This window comes from Erythrolamprus reginae, chromosome 6, assembly GCF_031021105.1.
Source record: "Erythrolamprus reginae isolate rEryReg1 chromosome 6, rEryReg1.hap1, whole genome shotgun sequence".
NCBI classification, from domain to species: Eukaryota; Metazoa; Chordata; class Lepidosauria; order Squamata; family Dipsadidae; genus Erythrolamprus; species Erythrolamprus reginae.
The window spans coordinates 95,454,557-95,472,539 of record NC_091955.1 but is presented as its reverse complement, the minus strand read 5'-3'; the positions used below and the strand labels follow the sequence as shown (position 1 = coordinate 95,472,539).

The following is a 17,983-nucleotide window of genomic DNA, read 5'->3' as shown; positions in this document are numbered from 1 at the left end:
GAGACGAAGAAGAAGAAGAAGAAAGGGAGAGAGGGAGGGAGGGAAAGGGAGGGGGAAAGGGAAGAGAGGAGGGAGGGAGAGAAGGAAGAAAGGGAAGAAGGAGGGCAAGAGAGAAAATGAAAAAGAGACAGAAAGAAAGGAAGGAGGGAGGGAGGGAAAAAGAAAGGGGAGAAGGAGAGGAAGGGAGGGAGAAAGAGAAAGTAAGAAAGAAAGAAAGATTTATACAAATTTCTACAAATGTTTTAAGCACACTCAGCCTCACTGCTGCAAAGACAAATGCAATTGTTCTCTATGAAATAGACCAAAAATCCCATTTTCCACATTGGGTGTCAAGTGCCAAAGTAATCAGGAGATCCAGGCAGTTCAAATGGGCCTAAGGATTGATTGGGAGGCTTAAGCTCTCTACAAGAATCTGAACCACTAACGGCCAAAGGAAACTGGTGGCAGATCAGAGTAGAAGGAATTCACAGGCTGGACTTAAATATCTCCTGGGTGTGGAAGGGACTCACAACTAACTCAGAGGTGGGTTCCTACTGGTTCTAACCGGTTCTTTAGAACCCTTAGTAACTCGGTGATGATGTCACGGACCCGATTCTGTTGGTCTCTGTGGGCGCTGCCATCTCGGATTTTGCTTCTGCATATGCACAGAAGCTATTTTTTTTCCCATTGCTGTGGCTTTGCGTGCTTACTCAGCGTGACCCAGCAAGAAAAGGATCCAGAACCCAGCCCTGTTAATGATGACTTTGGCCTCAACCTGGTCATCTCCTATATGTAGATGGTTTGAAGAAGGCGGTTTGACGGGCCAGCTAATTGCAAGGCGGGATGAGCCAGATTCAAACCTCAGGCCCAGCTATATTTGGCCACTCACCTGGAGATTCTTAGGTGGTTTGAAATCAAAATAGGTGGTTAGTGCATTATGGGAGACGTCCAGTACCAACAGGTAAGGCATGTAACTGATGCAAGAGAGATCTAAAAAGAGAGAGAAAAAGAGAGATGAGGGATACCAAAGAAGATACCGTGTTTCCCCGAAAATAAGACACTGTCTTATATTAATTTTTGCTCCAAAAGGTGTGCTACGTCTTATTTTCGGGGGGTGCCTTATATTTCTCAAATAAGACGTATCAGGAAACATTTCATGAACTCAATCTGTATAGTCTGGAGGACAGAAGGAAAAGGGGGGACATGATCGAAACATTTAAATATGTTAAAGGGTTAAATAAGGTTCAGCAGGGAAGTGTTTTTCATAGGAAAGTGAACACAAGAACAAGGGGACACAGTCTGAAGTTAGTTGGGGGAAAGATCAAAAGCAACGTGAGAAAATATTATTTTACTGAAAGAGTAGTAGATCCTTGGAACAAACTTCCAGCAGACGTGGTTGGTAAATCCACAGTCACTGAATTTAAACATGCCTGGGATAAACATATATCCACTGTAAGATAAAGTCACCCCTTAAACGCCGTCTTTCAAGGCTGAAGAGACCAAAGCATTACAACCTGGTTTCATAAGGGAGGGGCTCCATTTCCTTGATCATCCTTGTTGCCCTTTTTTGCACATTTTCCAGTTCCATTCTATCCTTCTAGTCCTTGACTTATGGCCACAAATGAGCCCCAAATTTCTGCTGCTAAGCAAAACATTTGCTAAATGAGTTTTGTCCCACATTTATGACCCTTTTTTTGCCACAATTGTTCAATGTATCACCGCCGCTATTAAGTTGGGAATAAGATTGTTAAGTACATTGAGATTTCCCCCTTAACTTTGCAACCGAAAAGGGGGATCACGTGTGCCCAGGGGAGAAAGCAACTGTTGAAAATAACGAGTCAGTTGCCAAGCATTTGAATTTTGATCCCATGACCCTGGGATTCTGCAACCACCATCAACATGAGTCAATTGATCACTTCCGACCCGTGAAGGTGCGGAAAAGGGTCCTGAGTGCGAAACACGGTCACCGCCGGTCCCCTTTTTCGAGTACCGTTGTAACTTCGAACGGTCGCTAAACGAACGGTCGTTAAGCCGAGGACCGCCTGTACAAAACGGCTGACCCACTTCGAGGGTTAGTCAGCCATGGAGCTCACCTACCACTGATCCTGTTGTAGGAAAGATCGAGCTTTTCGAGATGAATGTATTTGGAAAGGATGCTGATGTCAGTCAAAAGATGATCCTGCGGGAATAAAAAGAGAGAGAGAGAAAGAGGGAGGGGGGGGTGTCAGAAGGTCTTTCTGGAAGAACTTCTGCCTGTGACCCTGATAACTCCCCCCCCCCATCTTCAAGTTCAAAGACTTTGGAATGAACAGACAGCTCCTTTAATATTTTAATGGGACCACTAGACCAGTGTTTCCCAACCTTGGCAACTTGACGATATTTGGACTTCAACTCCCAGAATTCCCCAGCCAGTGTTGAAGTCCAAATATCTTCAAGTTGCCAAGGTTGGGAAACACTGACCTAGACAACACCTGTCTGTCCCTCACCCTGGGGAGAGGAGCTTCTGACCCCCTCAGAGAGGGTCCACAACTTGGACGTCCTCCTCGAGCCACAGCTGACCTTGGAACATCATCTGTCGGCTGTGGCAAGGGGGGCGTTTGCCCAGGTTTGCCTGATGCACCAGTTGCGGCCCTATCTGGACAGGGAGTCTCTACTCACAGTTGCTCATGCCCTCATCACCTCGAGGTTCGACTACTGCAATGCTCTCTACATGGGGCTACCTATGAAGAGTGTTCGGAAACTACAAATTGTGCAGAATGCAGCCGCGCGAGCGGTCATGGGCCTGCCTAGGTATGCCCATATGCCCCCAACATTCTGCGGTCTGCACTGGCTGCCGATTGGTTTCTGGACACAATTCAAAGTGTCTGGAACCCGACATGGTATCAGGCCAGATTACTTGTGGGACCGCCTTCTGCCGCATGAGGCTAGGTCCCACAGAGTCGGCCTTCTCCAGGTCCCGTCAACTAAGCAATGAGGATTATGCAGTATCCTTCCCTTGCCACGCCCACCAAGCCACGCCCACCAAGCCACGCCCACCAAGCCATGCCCACAGAACCTGTAGTAAAAAAAAAATTGAATCCCACCACTGGGGACAATGCTGAGGACCGAGTTTTCCTAAACTCACCGAAAGGGACAGGTGAAGGTAGACACGCTCCGTGCCTGAGGCAGAACGGCCTAATGTGTGGAGGGCTTCGGAAATTGTGCCTTCGTTCAACGTACCGTCAAACAACACCTGTGGGTGCGCCAGAAAGAAAGAGAGACAGAGGAAGGACACGGTGGGGCGGAGCGAAAACTAATCCAAATGCAAGATTTATCGCTTGGTGAGGCATGACCAGCAGAGGGCAGTCTTCATTGTGTATTGTTATTATTATCATTATTATTACCATTGCTATTATTTTATTCACAAAAAATATGCTAGGTTTTGTATCACAATATCACAAGTCGAACACTTCCCAAGTGTCTATGACTGTGTGATGTATTACTACTACTACTACTGTTGTTGTTCTTGTTGTTGTTATTATTATTATCACTATCTCTTATTTATTAAACATGAAACTTAGTCAACTGAACATTCATAAAAGGGTGTTTGATATGGGTTGCTGTCAGCGTCCTTGATATCAACCAAGTATCTTCTTAAAAGAAGAGCCGGGGTGGCGCAACAGGTAGAGTGCTGTACTGCAGGCCACTGAAGCTGACTCTAGATCTGTAGGTCAGTGGTTCAAATCTCATCACCGGCTCAAGTTTGACTCAGCCACCCATCCTTCCGAGGTGGGTCAAATGAGGACCCGGATTGTGGGGGCAATAGGCTGGCTCTGTTAAGAAGTGCTATTGCTAGCATATTGTAAATCGCCCTGAGTCTAAAGAGAAGGGCAGCATAAAAATTGAATGAATGAATAAATAAAATATATGATGATTCGAGTAGGGCAGTTTTTTGCAGTTCTGCTGGTGTTATTGCAGGAAGCTACAATGTCTTGATGTGTTTCATGAAATTCTTATTATTATCAGCAAGAGCAAGAGCATTTAGACTTATATACCGCTTCCTGGTGCCTCTACAGCCCTCTCTAAGTGGTTTACAGAACCAGCCTCTTGCCTCCAATCATCTGGGTCCTCCTTTGACCCACCTCGGAAGGATGGGAGGCTGAGTCAACCTTGAACCGGGTGTGAGATCAGAACTGCTGAACTATAGCTAGCAGCTAGCTGAAGTAGCCTGCAGTGCTGCACTCTAACCACTGCGCCATCCTGGCTATTATTGTTGTTGCTGCTGTTGTTATTAATTGCACAGTCAGCTAGATGTCCAGTATCACTGTCCACCTACTGAGTCTTTATTAAGGGCTAGGCAAATCTGGATGTTTGAGGGTGTTACTTTACAGATATTTGTGGCAGGATGGAGGCTATTCCAAGTATGTTTATAGTTGCTATTGTGATTGTTGCATAGAACACTGTTTCCCAACCTTGGCCACTTGAAGGTATCTGGACTTCAACTCCCAGAATTCTGGGAGTTGAAGTCCAAATATCTTCAAGTGGCCAAGGTTGGGAAACACTGGCATAAAATTTATTACATGGGCATTGACTACTTCAGCTTCAACGACAGCAACACAAGAGCACACAACAGATTTAAACTTAATATTAACTGCTCCAAACTTGACTGTAAAAAATATGACTTCAGTAACCGAGTTGTCAAAGCGTGGAACTCATTACTGGACTCCGTAGTGTCATCCCCAAACCCCCAATACTTTACCTTTAGATTATCTACGGTTGACCTATCCAGATTCCTAAGGGGTCAGTAAGGGACGAGTACAAGTGCACTAGAGTGCCTTCCGTCCCCTGTCCTATTGCTCTCCTATATCTCCTATACCTTTCTTCTATTCCTATATCTCTTCTTCTATTCTTTCATTGATATGTTCTATTACTATACCTTCTTTTCTATTATTTCATAGATATATTTTACTATGATATCTCCTCTATAACCTTCATCTTGTATTTTAAAATCTCCCAATAAGAACCCCCTTATCGAATCCCATAATGCTCTGCATAGAGGTGCCTTTCCAAAACCCAGTTTCTTCAGAAGACCCCAATTCCCGTAATTCTCCATATAGGGGCGCCCTGACAAAAAGCCCCTCCCGTCAGCTTCAACCGCAACAACACAAGAGCACGCAACAGATTCAAACTTAATATTAACTGCTCCAAACGTGACTGTAAAAAATATGACTTTAACAATCGAGTTGTCGAAGCGTGGAACTCATTACCAGACTCAATAGTGTCAACCCCTAACCCCCAACATTTCTCCCTTAGGCCTTAGACTCTCCACGATTGACCTCTCCAGGTTCCTAAGAGGTCAGTAAGGGGCGTACGTAAGTGCACTAATGTGCCTTTCGTCCCCTGTCCAATTGTCTTTCCTTTATCTCATATATCATATATATTTTCTTCCTTTCATATATCTTCTCCTCTATTTTTACATATTATCTTTATATATATTACTTCATGTCTATTCTTTTTCATATGTATTGTGTATTGGACAAATGAATTAAAAAAACAATCTCCTAATCAGAGCCCCCCTTATTGAATCCCGTAATGCAGTAAAATAATAATAATTATTAATAATTTATTAGACCTATAAAATCCCGTATAAAATATAGAGGCACCTTCCCAAAAGCCCCCCCCCTCACGCCCCCAGTCTCCTCAGAAGTCCCCCTGCCCCAATTCCCGTAATACCCCATTTAGAGGTGCTCTTCCAAAAAGCCCCTCCCGTAAATCTCCCAATCAGAGCCCCCTTCCCAATTCCCGTAATACTCCATATAGGGGCACCCTTCACAAAAAAGCCCCTCCCGTAAATCTCCCAATGAGAACCCTCTTATCTAATCCCGCGATGCTCCGTGTAGAGGCGCCTTTCCAAAAGCCCATCTGTCTCTTCAGAAGCCCCCCACCCCAACCCCGGTAATTTTCCGTGTAAGGGCCCCTTTGCAAAAAAACCCCTCCTGCAAATCTCCCAATAAGAACCCCCTTATCGTATCTCGTAATGCTCTGCGTAGAGGCGCCTTTCCAAAGCCACCCACGCCACCAGTCTCCTTAAAAGTCCCCCCCAATTCCCATAATAACCCAGTTAGAAGCCCCCTTCCAAAAAGCCTCTCCCATAAATCTCCCAATCAAAGCCCCCTCTCCAATTCCCGTAATTTTCCGTATAGGGGCGCCCTTGCAAAAGCACCTCCCTGTCCTAAATCTCCTACTCAGGACCCCCTCCTCAATTCCTGTAATTCTCTGCATAGGGGCTCCCTCCCCAAAAGCCCCTCCCGTCAATCTCCCAATTAGAACCCCCTTATTGAATCCCGTAATGCTCCATCTAGAGGCGCCTTTCCAAAAGCCCCCCAGTCTCTTCAGAAAACCACCTCCCCGATTCCCGTAATTCTCCGTATAGGGGCGCCCTTCCAAAAAGTCCCTCCCGTCAATCTCCTAGTCAGAGCCCCCTCCCCAATTCCCGTAATGCTCTGTCCAGAGGCGCCTTTCCAAAAACTCCCCCAGTCTCTTCAGAAGACCCCTTTCCCCAATTCCCGTAATTCTCCGTATAGGGGCGCCCTTGCAAAAGCCCCTCCCGTCAATCTACTAAGGAGCCCCTAACTCCCCTAATTCTCCGTGTACAGGCGCCCTTAGAAAAGCCCTGGTGTCTCTTCAGAAGACCCCCTCCCCAATTACCGTAATTCTCCTTATAGAGGCGCCCTTGAAAAAAAGCCCCAATAAGAAACCCCCTCATTACCGTAATGACTTCGCGCAGCCAAAACTCCCCCCTCCCACAGCAGCCCCTCCCGTAAATCCCCGAATAGCGCCCCCCACCCCACCCGCAGAGCCTCCGCACCTCCTCCATGAGCTCCGGCTCGAGGTCCGACTCGGTGGAGGACTCCTCCTCTTCTTCCTCCTCCTCCTCGCTGTCCTCGTCCCGCGGGTCCAGGCTGGCCCGGAGGAGCGAGAAGGTGACGGAAGGTGCCGTCACCCAGGACCGCGTCAGCGCCATGCGGTCCTCCAGGTTGCCCGGGCTGGCGTCCCGACACGACAGGCTGCTTGGCGACGACAGCGAGGAGGGCGACCAGGGTTGCGGAGGCCGCGGCATCCCCGCGTCATTTGTGGGGGGACCGGGGTCCTTTAAACGCCGCGCCATCTTCGCCTCTCAGGGGCGGAGCGCCGCCATCTTGTTGGCGGGCTGTTGCCTGGCGACGCCAAAAGGGGAAAGGGGGCGGGCGCTGCCGGCGTCGCGTCATCGCCGCCGCGCGTGGGGGACGGCGTCACGTCCGCCGCGCGAGGTGTGTTGGGAAATGCAGTTCGGGGAGGTTTCAATTTTTGGGCCTGGTTTATGTGTCGGCTAAGTTGACTCTTCCAGGACATGTGGACTTCAACTCCCAGAATTCCTGAGGCTGCATGATTGGCTCAGGAATTCTGGGAGTTGAAGTCCACAAGTCATAGAAGAGCCCACTTTGCCTACCCCTGTATTAGATTAATTTGCTACATTTATTTATTCGACTTCTTATATTTATTTGCCACCTATTTCAAGCACCAGGTGACCTCTGGGAAGTAGGACATGCCAGGAAAGAGCCACTCTGTCTGAGAAATTTATTTTATTTATTTGTTTTGCCAAGTAGGTATTGGTAATATACAAAGATATAATTATATTTATACTGTATACATGATATTAGTAAAAAAAGAAAACATTAGGACAGGGGATGGAAAGCACGCTGGTGCACTTATACACGCCCCTTACTGACCTTTCGAATCGGGTGAGGTCAACAGTGGACAGTCTAAGGGAAAGGTTTTGGGGGTTGGGTGATGATACTACAGAGCCTGATAGTGAGTTCCATGCATCAACTATTCGGTTACTAAAGTCGTATTTCCTGCGGTCGAGTTTGGAGAGGTTTACTTTGAGTTTGTATCTATTGTGTGCTCATTTGTTGTTGTGGTTGAAGCTGAAGTAGTCGTTGACAGGAAGGACATTATATGAGATGATTTTATGGGCTATGCTTAGGTCATGTTTAAGGCGACGTAGTTCTAAGCTTTCTAAGCCTAGGATTTCAATTCTGCTTGTGTAAGGTATTCTGTTGCGAGTAGAAGAATGGAGGGCTCTTCTCGTAAAGTATCTCTGGATGCTTTCTAATGTATTTATGTCCAAAATGCGGTGTGGGTTCCAGACAGATGAACTGTATTCAAAGATTGGTCTGGCAAAAGTTTTGTAGTGTGAGATTACCGGAGCAGAAGTTATGTAGATTAGGTGAACAACTCTTGAAGCCTTTTTGAACTCAGGCTGTGATTCAGGTATGTTTGTTTCCGTGGTAGGCAATTAAAAACTAGTGACTTATGACCCCTTTTCACACTTAGCGACCCGTTGCAGCACCCCTATGGTCACATGGTCAAAATTTGGATCCTTGGCAACTCATATTTATCACCATTGCTGGTATCCCAGGGTTATGTGATCACCTTTTGCAACCAAAGCCACTTAACAATTGTCTTGCTTAGCGACGGAAATTTGGGCTTCATTTACGGCTGTAAGTTGAGGAGTATCCATAGCTTCTTACACCATCGAGCATCAAGGAAGGCCCCTCTTGAGTTTCTTCCTCACCTGAGGACATTGCTGGAGCCAAAGCAAGCAAGGGGCTGACACCCTGGCATGGATTTATGACGGTTGCGGTCCTATGTCAGGGTCCTATGATTCACTTTTATGACCTCCTGTTAAGCAAAGTCAAAATGGGAAACCAAATTCACTTAACAATCCCATCACCAATTTAACAACTGCAGTGATTTACTTAATTATAGCATTAGCATTTAGATTTATATACCTCTCTATGCGGTTTAGAGAGCAAGCAATCTGGGTCCTCATTTTACCGACCTCGGAAGGACGGAAGGCTGAGTCAACCTTGAGCCTCCTGAGATTCGATCTGCCAAACTAGCTGGCAGCCGGTGATCAGCAGAAATAGCTTGCAGTACTGCACTCTAACCACTGCGCATGATTAAACAAAGAATTCCCTCAATACTGTCAAACTATTTACTAAGTCTGCACTATTATTACTACTAATTTTTTCTCATCATTCCCAACACCCATCTCCTCCCACTTATGACTGTAACTTGTTGCTTGTATCCTTAAGATTTTTATTAATATTGTTTCCGGATTGCTTATTTGTACCCTATGACAATCAGTAAGTGTTATATCTCATGATTCTTGGCAAATGTATATTTTCTTTTATGAACACTGAGAGCATCTGCACCAAAGACACATTCCTTGTGTGTCCAATGACACTTGGCCAATAAAGAATTCTATTCCATTTTCTATTCAATTCTATTCTATTCTACATTCTATTTTCTATTCCATTCTATTCTATGTCATGTTTATGTCATTTCATGTTTATGTAGTGTATATTGGAGGTGACCCTTTGAGAGCTGTAGGCAACGGAATTTCATTTTAACACATTTTAACACAATGGTGTACGTTCGAAGTGACAATAAAGTTATCCGAATGGTCGTAAAATAGGACAAAACTCACTTAACAATTGTCTCACTTAGCAACAGAAAGTTGGGGCTCAATTGTGGGTTGCAAGTTGAAGATTTACCGGTATAGCACTGGTACGAAAGTACCGTATTTCAAAATACTGATAGCTCAGGGTTGAATTTTGGAGGCTTTGCTGCTCTCTTCGTTGCTTTCCTTAACATGTTTCGTGACCCAAATAGGTAATGGCTTGCATATTAGGAAAGTTTAAGCAATTGGTTCAATTTCTGGAAGGAACAGATTTTAAGTATGCCCGATGCTGCTTTGGGGTAACTAACCGGATGTTAAAAATAACACGACATACTAAACAAGCAACTTTCTTTCTAACAATGATTCTTAAAAAAAATAATCAGGATATTTGGTGTTGTGGTTCAGCCTGAAGCTGCTCAGGGACCGGCTGTGTCTCTGCTGGCTCCATGCCCGGAGGAGGATGACAGCGAAGAGGAGGGGGCTGAACAGTCGGACGGGGGAGAGGAAAGTCAGGAATGGGACGAAGGAGAACAGCATGAGAGCCCCGGTGGGGGGGGCCTCTCCCCAGCCAGTAGCTTGGAGTCATTAGGTGATGAAGCACAAGCCATCATTGACATGCGTCAGAGCCTGTCAGATCAAAGGAGCAATTAAAGAAATATTATCAGCACTGAATTAGGAACAGCTGGGCTTGAGTGTGGTCCTCCTTAGCAGGGTTTAAAAGGCAGGCAAGCCCTTGAAGCCATGTGGAGTGTTATCAATTGGGAGTTACGATGTCCTGCTTTGTTCTCTGTGTCTCTGTTCCTGGCTTGTGGCCCAGCAGTTTGGAAGACCCGTGGGAGGTATAGGTCTGCTATCTACAGCCTCGTCTTGGCAGCAAGAATCCTGTATTGCTGCATGGACTTTTGCCTTCATGGATATATGTTAAGATACAGCGTTTTCCTGTTTGTAAGGACATTTTCTGTTACCTGTGTTTTTCTTGAATTTTATAAACTGCCTTTGCCTTTTACCGGTGTGTCTGGCTTCTCTTTTTGGGTTGGTCTTGGCTTCCGGAGTGACCCAGACAGAACATTTGGGGAGGTATTTGCTGCCCCAGAGCTGCAGAGCTTCTGCTGCGACCTTTTTCTAAAATCCAGTTTATTTGGTTTCATTTGCCCACCCCCAACTGGCTATTCAACTCCTGGCCCTGGCTTGGCTGCAGAACGTTAACGCCAAGGAAGGGTCTTTCTTAAATGGTCCATTTTAAAAATATCCTGCTGCGGTTTCCATCTGGACACGCTGGCTTCTCTACCCAGAAAAAAGCCACCTCTAATCAAATTAACAGTTAGGCTGCCAAAACATCCGTGAAAGACTCGAGCTGCTGTCTTGGTTGGACATTTATAAAGGGAGAAAGTGAGAGAGAGAAAGAAGTTGGGTCTCCCAAGGAGCTTCCTTGGATTTTGGAGAGAGCTGGCAGCCTCCCAAGCTTAGGTTAATGAGTTCTTTCACCCCGAAGTGCCCCGGAGTTTATTTGCCACCATCTGGAAGACACACCGCTCCGTCCGCTGGGATTTGCAAAGGTTCAGGCCAAGAGAAGAGGTTATGAAAAACTTTAGGAGCAGTGGGGGAAAAAATATTTCTTCCATCTGCTCGGCTGTGGCAGAATAAAAGCCACGACCCTCGGGTTGCCTCCATCACGCTTTACCCTTTGGGTTGCTTTGTGGGTAACGTGCTGTAGACGGAGCGGATTTTATCAGGGTGCAGATAAAGGAGGTGGTCTCGGCGGTCTCTTGAGCTTGATAGTTTTTTTCTTGCAGATGTTTCATTTTCCAGCTAGGTACAGTAACATCATCACAAAGCTAGAAGAGGTGGTGTATATATAGATCGTGCAGAATGCAGCTGCAAGAGCAATCATGGGCTTCCCTAAATATGCCCATGTTACACCAACACTCTGCATTGGTTGCCGATCAGTTTCCGGTCACAATTCAAAGTGTTGGTTATGACCTATAAAGCCCCTCATGGCACCAGACCAGATTATCTCCGGGACCGCCTTCTGCCGCACGAATCCCAGCGACCAGTTAGGTCCCACAGAGTGGGTCTTCTCCGGGTCCCGTCAACTAAACAATGTCGGTTGGCGGGGCCCAGGGGAAGAGCCTTCTCTGTGGCGGCCCCGGTCCTCTGGAACCAACTCCCCCCAGAGATCAGAATTGCCCCCACCCTCCTTGCCTTTCGTAAGCTCTTCAAAACCCACCTCTGCCGTCAGGCATGGGGGAAGTAAGATATTCTTTTCCCCCTAGGCTTGTACAATTTATGCATGGTATGTTTGTATGTATGATTGGTTTTATAACAAGGGTTTTTAGCTGTTTTAGTAGTATTGGATTTTTACATTCTGTTTTTGTCACTGTTGTTAGCCGCCCCGAGTCCACGGAGAAGGGCGGCATACAAATCCAATAAGTAAGTAAGTAAGTAAGTAAGTAAGTAAGTAAGTAAGTAAGTAAGTAAGTAAATAAATAAATAAATAAATAAATAAATAAATATTAGTTGAGTCATGAAATTGGTTTGCAAGGAAACAACGGAGCTCAGAGAGCCCCGAGGGTCCCACAGTCCTCCTCCCCCTCTGTTGTAATCATAGGTTTTTAAGCACTGAAATTTGGAATGGAATATTGCTGAAGAGTGATATTCTAGCCTAATTGGGTGCTGAATAAAACCTTATTCTTCCTCTATAAAAAGCAGCAAAATCCAGGCTGAATAAGCAAGTTGCAGGATCCATGACCATGTGGAAATACAACATGAAGAAAACCTATAGCTAACTTCCATATAGGGAAATATATGCCTTTCTCTCATTTCTTTGCCAATCACCAGTAAACACACAATCCAGGAAAAGGCAAAGAATGGAGCTTCCGTTAATTACCTATAGGGAAGCCACAAGGGAAGCCTTATATGGTGCATGACTGAATGGTAGTTGGAGGATGGCTTAATGTATGTGGCGTTCGCGAATTGGTTATTCTGTACCACATGTCAGGAAAAGTGAAACACAATAAAAGGAGCGATCCTGATTTAACAGAGGTCGTCTCATCGAGAAAATTTTCTCTCTGTTGCTTCATTCTGATGTGGCAATCACGGCACCCTGTGCCTTCCCAGAGGTCGACCCACTGAAGGAGGGCTGCATGCCTTCACCCCTCCACTCTGCAAACCCCACTCCTTTCTAGCACTGATGACGTTACCTACTTGGGTGATGAAAAGGAAATGGTTCACTTAACAACGGCGGCAAGAAGTCACAAAATGGGGCAAAACTCACTTAACCAATGTCCTTTGGATCAATTGCGGCCGTAAGTGGAGGATTATCTATAACCATCCAAAGAGATCGTTATAGGTGCATCAAAAGGAGCCAACAATGCAAAACCACGAGGCGTTTTGAAATTATCTTTTAATTTTCCAGTTGAACCAAGAGCGAGAGCAAGATAAGCTGGAGAAGGAAGACCCAGGACCAGATCGGATCAGAGAAAGCGATTTTTTGTATTGTACTCCCAAGGGAGGGAGGCCTTTAGACAGACAAGAACATGTGGACTATAATCAAAACTGTTGCTCCCTTCACATCCTCGAAAACATAATAAAACAAAAAAAAAACCCCAATGGATTTTCAAAATCGGGGTCTTGGTTGATCCCACTATTATTTCTTTACCCCAGTAAGCAGCAGCGAGCGTGATCGGATCTGAGCTAGCCGCGATGGGATCCTGCAAAAGGCGAAAGCCTGGGAATTTCTCCCCACCATCTTATCTAGGTTTCTTCAAATATCATTGATCACATTGTGGTTTTGGATAGATTCGGCATCTGCCATGCAAACATCTCAACTTTGGCTGGCCCCTCCTAGCAAGGCGGGGTCCTGAGACCGAGCCAGTGTGAAATTGGGCCCGGTGCATCCCAACCCAGCCTCTTGAAATTGGTGTAAACTAGCGTAAACTAATGCTGTTCAGTTCTAACAACCAGCTGAAGCTAGCCATAAGGATCCAAACTCTAGGAGGAATATATATATACATATATACTAAATAAAGGGAACACTGAAACTATACAGCATAACTCCAAATCAATCAAACTGCTGTGAAATCAAACTGTCCACTTAGGAAGCAACACTGATTGACAATCAATTCCACATGCTGTTGTACACATTCAACTTTGTACAGAACAAAGTATTCAATGAGAATATTTCAGTCATTGAGATTTAGGAGGTGTTATTTGACTGTTCCCATTATTGTTTTGAGCAGTATATATTTGTTTTCGTAGATTTTCACGGGTCTATGTATGTAGATTGTTGTGAGTTCGGGTTTTTCCCTGTGTAATATTTTGAGTGTCTTTGCGATGTTTTGGCGAAATCACATTCGCCACCTTCAGCTGTAGTTATTGGCTTTATGCATGAAGCCAATAACTTCAGCCTGAAGATGGCAAATGGGATTTTGCCGAAACATTGCAAAGACACTCAAAATATTACATGGGATAAAACCCAAACTATATATATGTTTTATCCCATGTAATATTTTGAGTGTCTTTATATATATATATGACGGTCTTGGTATATTCGGGTTTCTTCCCGTGTAGGATTTAGAAATTTCTGACGACATTTCGACGAGGTCCCACTCGTCATTCTAGGACGAACACAGCGAGCCCTGAGCTGCCTTCCTTCTATAAATACTGGTGGCTGGGTGTGGTTTGATGGCTCAGCAATTGCCTGCTGTGTAGAAACTTCCTGGTGAGTCAGTGGGGTAACACCTGGTGTCGTTGGTGTAACTGAGGTATGCTGATCAACGACCCCAGGTGTTACCCCACTGACTCACCAGGAAGTTTCTACACAGCAGGCAATTGCTGAGCCATCAAACCACACCCAGCCACCAGTATTTATAGAAGGAAGGCAGCTCAGGTCTCGCTGTGTTCGCCCTAGAACAAGGACAGAAGCACCAGCCTGAAGATGACGAGTGGGGCCTCGTCGAAACGTCGCCAGAAATTTCTAAATCCTACATGGGAAGAAACCCGAATATACCAAGACCGTCATACCTGTACCCATGAAAATCTACGAAAACATATTACAGTATATATATATGCAAATCTACAAAAACACACACACACACACGTACGTACGTACGTACGTACGTATGTATGTATATTCTCAACACCATTGGCATCCTTCAGTCTCGAAAGACCATGGTATCACGTTCTGGATTCTCAACACCATTGAGTGATTAAATGGAGCACAGTCCAGCGTGAAGGTAATTATGATAAATATTGAAAAGTGAATGAAATTCTGGAAAGAACACCTGTTATTAACACAACCCAATGCTTAATACCTTTAACATCACTCTAGTCTTAAGAACAACGATAGGCCAGCCAGAAGATGGTATTGTAGGGCAGGGGTTCCCAACCTTGGCAACTTTAAATCCTGGAGGACTTCAACTCCCAGAATTCTAGGAGTTGACTTCCCCCGGGCTTAAAGTTGCCAAGGTTGGAGACCTCTGTTGTAGGATCCCTCTCCCCTGTTTGAGAGCCGAACCTTTGTGATGAAACGCTTCCACAACTTTTTCCCCAATTCATATCTTCCTGGACCAATGGCACAACACCTCCCCTTCCTCTTCCTCACCCTTCTCCGCCCATGACAGTTCAAGAGAAGCAACTCCCTGTAAATTGCAACCAATCCCCGCTGATATGTCACGGAGTTTAGGATCCCAACAAGCCGCGGAGGACCTCTCTAACTTGCCCTATTCCCACCCACCACCCCAGCGAACCGGAAAAGGCCGGAAGACCCCCCGATGTTACCCCCTATAGAGACCCTTCCCCTGTGTTGCTTCCGTAGGCTGTGAAGGAATATGTAGCAGACATGAGCTACACGGTGGTGATCTTCTTGTCCTTGGTGGCTTGTTTGATGGCAGCCTGCTCGCAGATGATCTCTTTCAGGCGCTGCAGCCTCATGTTCTGAGTGGTCTGGTCTCCCACGCCGGTCTGGCTGCGGTGGAGTAAGCTCAAGGCATGGATGTACTCCAGCTCCGTGTACTTGACGCCTTGGTCCACCACCAGGTTCAGCAGTTCGTCCGCCATGTTGTAGAGCATCTCGTAATACTGCCTGCGAGGCAAAGACAGGGTTTGCGTCGTTATTGCATTTGCTAAATTTTGCTACGGTCTTTTACTTCCCTGTTCTGGTTTGAGAGTGAAGGAGCTGGGAGCAAAATCCCACGAGGGGACATGCACACTCATGATATTTTGGTGGGTTTTTTTTCTTCCGGTATAAGGTTTTTATTTTTCTCCACCAAAAGTAAAACATTATTATTATTATTATTATTATTATTATTATTATTATTATTATTATTATTAATTGGATTTGTATGCCGCCCCTCTCCGGAGACTCGGGGCGGCTAACAACAGAATAAAAAACAGCATGTAAATCCAATACAAAACAGCTAAAAAACCCCTTAATTCTAAAACCAAACATACATACACACAAACATACCATGCATAAATTGTAAAGGCTTAGGGGGAAAGAATATCTCAGTTCCCCCATGCCTGACGGTAGAGGTGGGTTTTTAGGAGCTTGCGAAAGGCGAGGAGGGTAGGGGCAGTTCTAATCTCCGGAGGGAGTTGATTCCAGAGGGTCGGGGCCACCACAGAGAAGGCTCTTCCCCTGGGCCCCGCCAAATGACATTGTTTTGTTGACGGGACCCGGAGAAGGCCCACTCTGTGGGACCTAACCGGTCGCTGGGATAATATAGGAAGATTTTATGTTCCTCTTGATGCATCCTAGGATTGTGTTTACCTTTTTTGCAGCTGCTTCACACTGTCGGGATGGGATGGGTTGGGTCTTCCTTCAGGACTTACAGTATCCGTCAGTCCTGGGAAGACCAGATGGTGTCTAATTAAAATAAACCACCATTCTTCAAGGAAGGAAACGGCGTTCATTTTGAGCTGCCTGTTCCTATGCCTTTGGCCAGCCGGCCAATGTTTTGGGAAATGATTTGTTCGATTAAGCGCCGGGACTCGGTGTGTCTGCCTCCCTTGTCGGGGAAATGGATGAATCAATATTGATCAGGAGTGCTTCCTGTTTTCTTTCGCCAAAGCAATTCAATGCCGACGGTGCTCCTGATGTTATCAAATAATGAAATATGGACGAGTTAGTCAAAACCTCCGTGGAGCCTCCACTGTCTTTCACAGATTTTTTTGCTGACGGCGGTAGAAAAATATTCTGTCTCGTTTTTTTGGGAAGGAGAGCAGCCGATACATTTTGGCAGGAAAGATAATTCTTACCCAGCTGGGCTCCATTCCCTGCTGTTTGCACTTTGGTGAAATTGGCAAGGGCAATATGGGTAAGTCCTCGGCTTGCAACGGTTCCTTTCGGGACCGTTTGAAGTTGGAAAAAAGGGGACTTAGTTCTGACCCTTTTTCCATACTTACAACCGTTACAGTCGTGCAATTTGCATTCGGATATTGACGACAACTGGTTCATATTTATGACGGTTTGCAGTCGTAATTCGGGGTCACATGATTCCCCTTTGGTGACCTGATCAGCAAAGTCAACGGAGAAGCCAGATTCACTTAACAACGGTCTTACTCATTTAATGTCCGCAGGGATTCACTTAATAATACGTGTGGCAAGTAAAGTCATAAAGTGGGGTCATATTTACTTAACAGATTTCTCACTTACGGAAAGGGAAGTTTTGAAAAAAAATTATGGATTGTGCAGAGATTATTATTATTATTATTATTATTATTATTATTATTTATTAGATTTGTATGCCGCCCCTCTCTGAAGACTCGGGGCAGTTCACAACAGTAACAGAAACAGTATAACAGTGAAACAAAACCCCAACAATTTAAAACCATACAACACATACATACCAAACATAAAATATAAAAGCCTGGGGGAGGATGTCTTAGTTCCCCCATGCCTGGCGATAAAGGTGGGTCTTGAGTAATTTGCGAAAGACAAGGAGGGTGGGGGCCGTTCTAATCTCTGGGGGGAGTTGATTCCAGAGGGCTGGGGCCGCCACAGAGAAGGGGCCCACCAAACGACATTGTTTGGTCGACCGGACCCGGAGAAAGCCAACTCTGTGGGACCTTATCAGCCGCTGGGATTCATGCGGCAGAAGGCGGTTCTGGATGTATTCTGGTCCAATGCCATGTAGGGCTTTAAAGGTCATTACCAAGACTTTGAATTGTGACCGGAAACCGATCAGCAGCCAGTGCCGAAACGTGGGCGAATCTAGGTAGCCCCACGATGGCTCTCGCGGCCGCATTCTGCACGATCTGAAGTTTCCGAACACTTTTCAAAGGTAGCCCCATGTAGAGAGCATTGCACTAATCGAACCTCGAGGTGATGAGGCCATGAGTGACTGTGAGCAATGACTCCCTGTCCAGGTAGAGATGAGTAGATTGACATTGAAACTTAAAGATAAACAAGACTCGGATTATTATAAAATTTTGGGAAAGTTTTATGATTGGATAGAAAACTAAGAGATACGTATGGATTAGTAATTGGTTGATTTTGGGAAAACTTGAAACATGGGA

The 17,983-nt window shown here is 45.5% G+C and overlaps 2 protein-coding genes across 4 annotated transcripts in view; both read right to left on the bottom strand.

Moving 5' to 3' along the window:
- The window catches only part of LRGUK (leucine rich repeats and guanylate kinase domain containing), a 39,081-nt gene extending 31,911 nt beyond the window's left edge, over window positions 1-7,170 (bottom strand). For all 3 annotated transcript variants that reach the window (XM_070754460.1, XM_070754461.1, XM_070754462.1), the window contains exons 1-4: window positions 6,827-7,170; window positions 3,104-3,211; window positions 2,077-2,158; window positions 869-969 (exon numbers count right to left, since the gene is read on the bottom strand). In XM_070754460.1, the coding sequence (XP_070610561.1) occupies window positions 869-969; window positions 2,077-2,158; window positions 3,104-3,211; window positions 6,827-7,126 (591 nt within the window). In that variant the 5' untranslated portion in view covers window positions 7,127-7,170. The remainder of the gene's footprint in view (window positions 1-868; window positions 970-2,076; window positions 2,159-3,103; window positions 3,212-6,826) is intronic.
- Window positions 7,171-14,329: 7,159 nt separating this feature from the next.
- EXOC4 (exocyst complex component 4) overlaps window positions 14,330-17,983 on the bottom strand; it is a 289,610-nt gene continuing 285,956 nt past the window's right edge. Inside the window, 1 exon segment of the mRNA XM_070754459.1 lies at window positions 14,330-15,548. Coding sequence (XP_070610560.1) covers window positions 15,311-15,548 — 238 coding nt within the window. The 3' untranslated portion in view covers window positions 14,330-15,310.